At 56.4% G+C, this 1,632-nt stretch overlaps 1 protein-coding gene across 1 annotated transcript in view; it reads right to left on the minus strand.

The window, feature by feature from the left end:
* Positions 1-1,382, minus strand: part of LOC135112913 (titin-like) — a 190,835-nt gene extending 189,453 nt beyond the window's left edge. Inside the window, exon 1 of the mRNA XM_064027865.1 lies at positions 571-1,382. Within this exon, the coding sequence (XP_063883935.1) occupies positions 571-703 (133 nt within the window). The 5' untranslated portion in view covers positions 704-1,382. The remainder of the gene's footprint in view (positions 1-570) is intronic.
* Positions 1,383-1,632: the final 250 nt, after the last annotated feature.

Raw genomic sequence — 1,632 nt, forward strand, 5'->3', positions numbered from 1 at the left:
AAAAACGTGAGATTTCGATGTAAATAAATGCATAACAGTGAAAATAAGTGATAAATGAGGCATAAGGACGGAACAATCACACACGCATACACAGACACACATTCATCATACACACACACACATCATACACGATCGTCTCATGTCTAATTCCCCGATCGCTTCCTTTAGCGTCAGGCGACACCCGATACAGGCGCTGGGCTGGGCGCGGACCGCCGTGAGAGGGCCCGGGGTATTTTGGGCACGTGCCGGTGGGGGCGGGGCGGGGCAGGAGGGAGGGGGAGGGGAGAGCTGCCGGGCTGGAGAGGAAGGAGGATGGAAAGAAAAGGGTGTTTTCTTAAACCCTAATGATGATTAACATTCCCTTCACAGCAATTATGGGACATGAGGGACAGGGCTGAGTCCTTCCTGCTTTCCTCCTCCCTCTCTCACTTCCGTACACTTGTCGGCGCCTCTCATCGCCCCGCACCGGCCGGCACCCTACCCCCTGAGACTCTCCAGTGGCGCCTTCGTCTGCAGCCCCTGAGCGTGACCCCGGGGACTGTTGGGATGATGGTGGTTGCAGGGCCCTACCTTGGCGCACGGTGCGGGTCTGCATCTGACTCTGTTGCTGCACCCTCGACTGCTGCTGCATGACATTGCTGGTTGTCTGTTGCGTCGAGGTGCTTTGCCTCACCACTTGATGTTGCTGCTGCTGCTGCGACATGGTTGTTTCGGTGGTGGTCGGAGATTAACACAAAGGGACACACGGGGTTTAGCACCGAACACTGGCGGACTGGACAGCACACGGCAGAGTCAAGACCGGGTCGTGAATATTCGCTGAGCGCCTCTGACTACTGGGCTGCGAGCATAATACAGCGGGAGGTTTATAATATGCTTGCGGCCAGTGAGTCAGGAAGCCCCATTTAGCACACCCTCGCCTCCGAAGCCGTCGGGGCGAAATGGTGAGCAGAACCTGCGGGCCCCCTGCTTGGCTGCCACTCGGCTCTTCTCGGCGCCGTTCGGCTTTCCCGGTGCCACTTTTAGACATGACGTCACGGGGGGCGCCGCAACCACCAGCAGCACAGCCACCGCCGCCGAGGTGCACCGGGGGCGGGGGAGGGGGTCAGAGGCAAAGGACACCAGGCAAGAGAGTCCTGCCGTCCTGAGAATGTCTAGAGGCCAAGGATCCCGCGTGGCCATTTCGAAGGAGCGTCATGACCTCCTTCAAGAACACCACCGCGCCCTTCACCCCGCCCCCCTCACACCCTCAACTTTATAGCTCATTGCAATCAGAAGCACCGCGTCACCCCGCCAGGACGTGTTCTTTACACGTACGTGTGTCAATACTCCTGAAGCGGCCAGGGGAGCGACAAAGGCAAGGCGCGGCTGCCTCCTGTCCCCGCTTTGGCAAACAGTAAATAAACGAAAATCCTGATAAATAGACGCCATCTCTCCTGACCTCAATCCACCGGGAAGTAAGCGAACGTGTAGATTGTAAATACATAAATACGAGGAAACTACAAACATTTTATCTCTAAACAAGAGAACACTGACCAAGAGCCACACGATCAACAAAGAGAGAGAGAGAGAGAGAGAGAGAGAGAGAGAGAGAGAGAGAGAGAGAGAGAGAGAGTCCCTGTACACGCAACTTCC

Source organism: Scylla paramamosain, chromosome 24 (genome assembly GCF_035594125.1).
Source record: "Scylla paramamosain isolate STU-SP2022 chromosome 24, ASM3559412v1, whole genome shotgun sequence".
Classification (NCBI taxonomy): domain Eukaryota; kingdom Metazoa; phylum Arthropoda; class Malacostraca; order Decapoda; family Portunidae; genus Scylla; species Scylla paramamosain.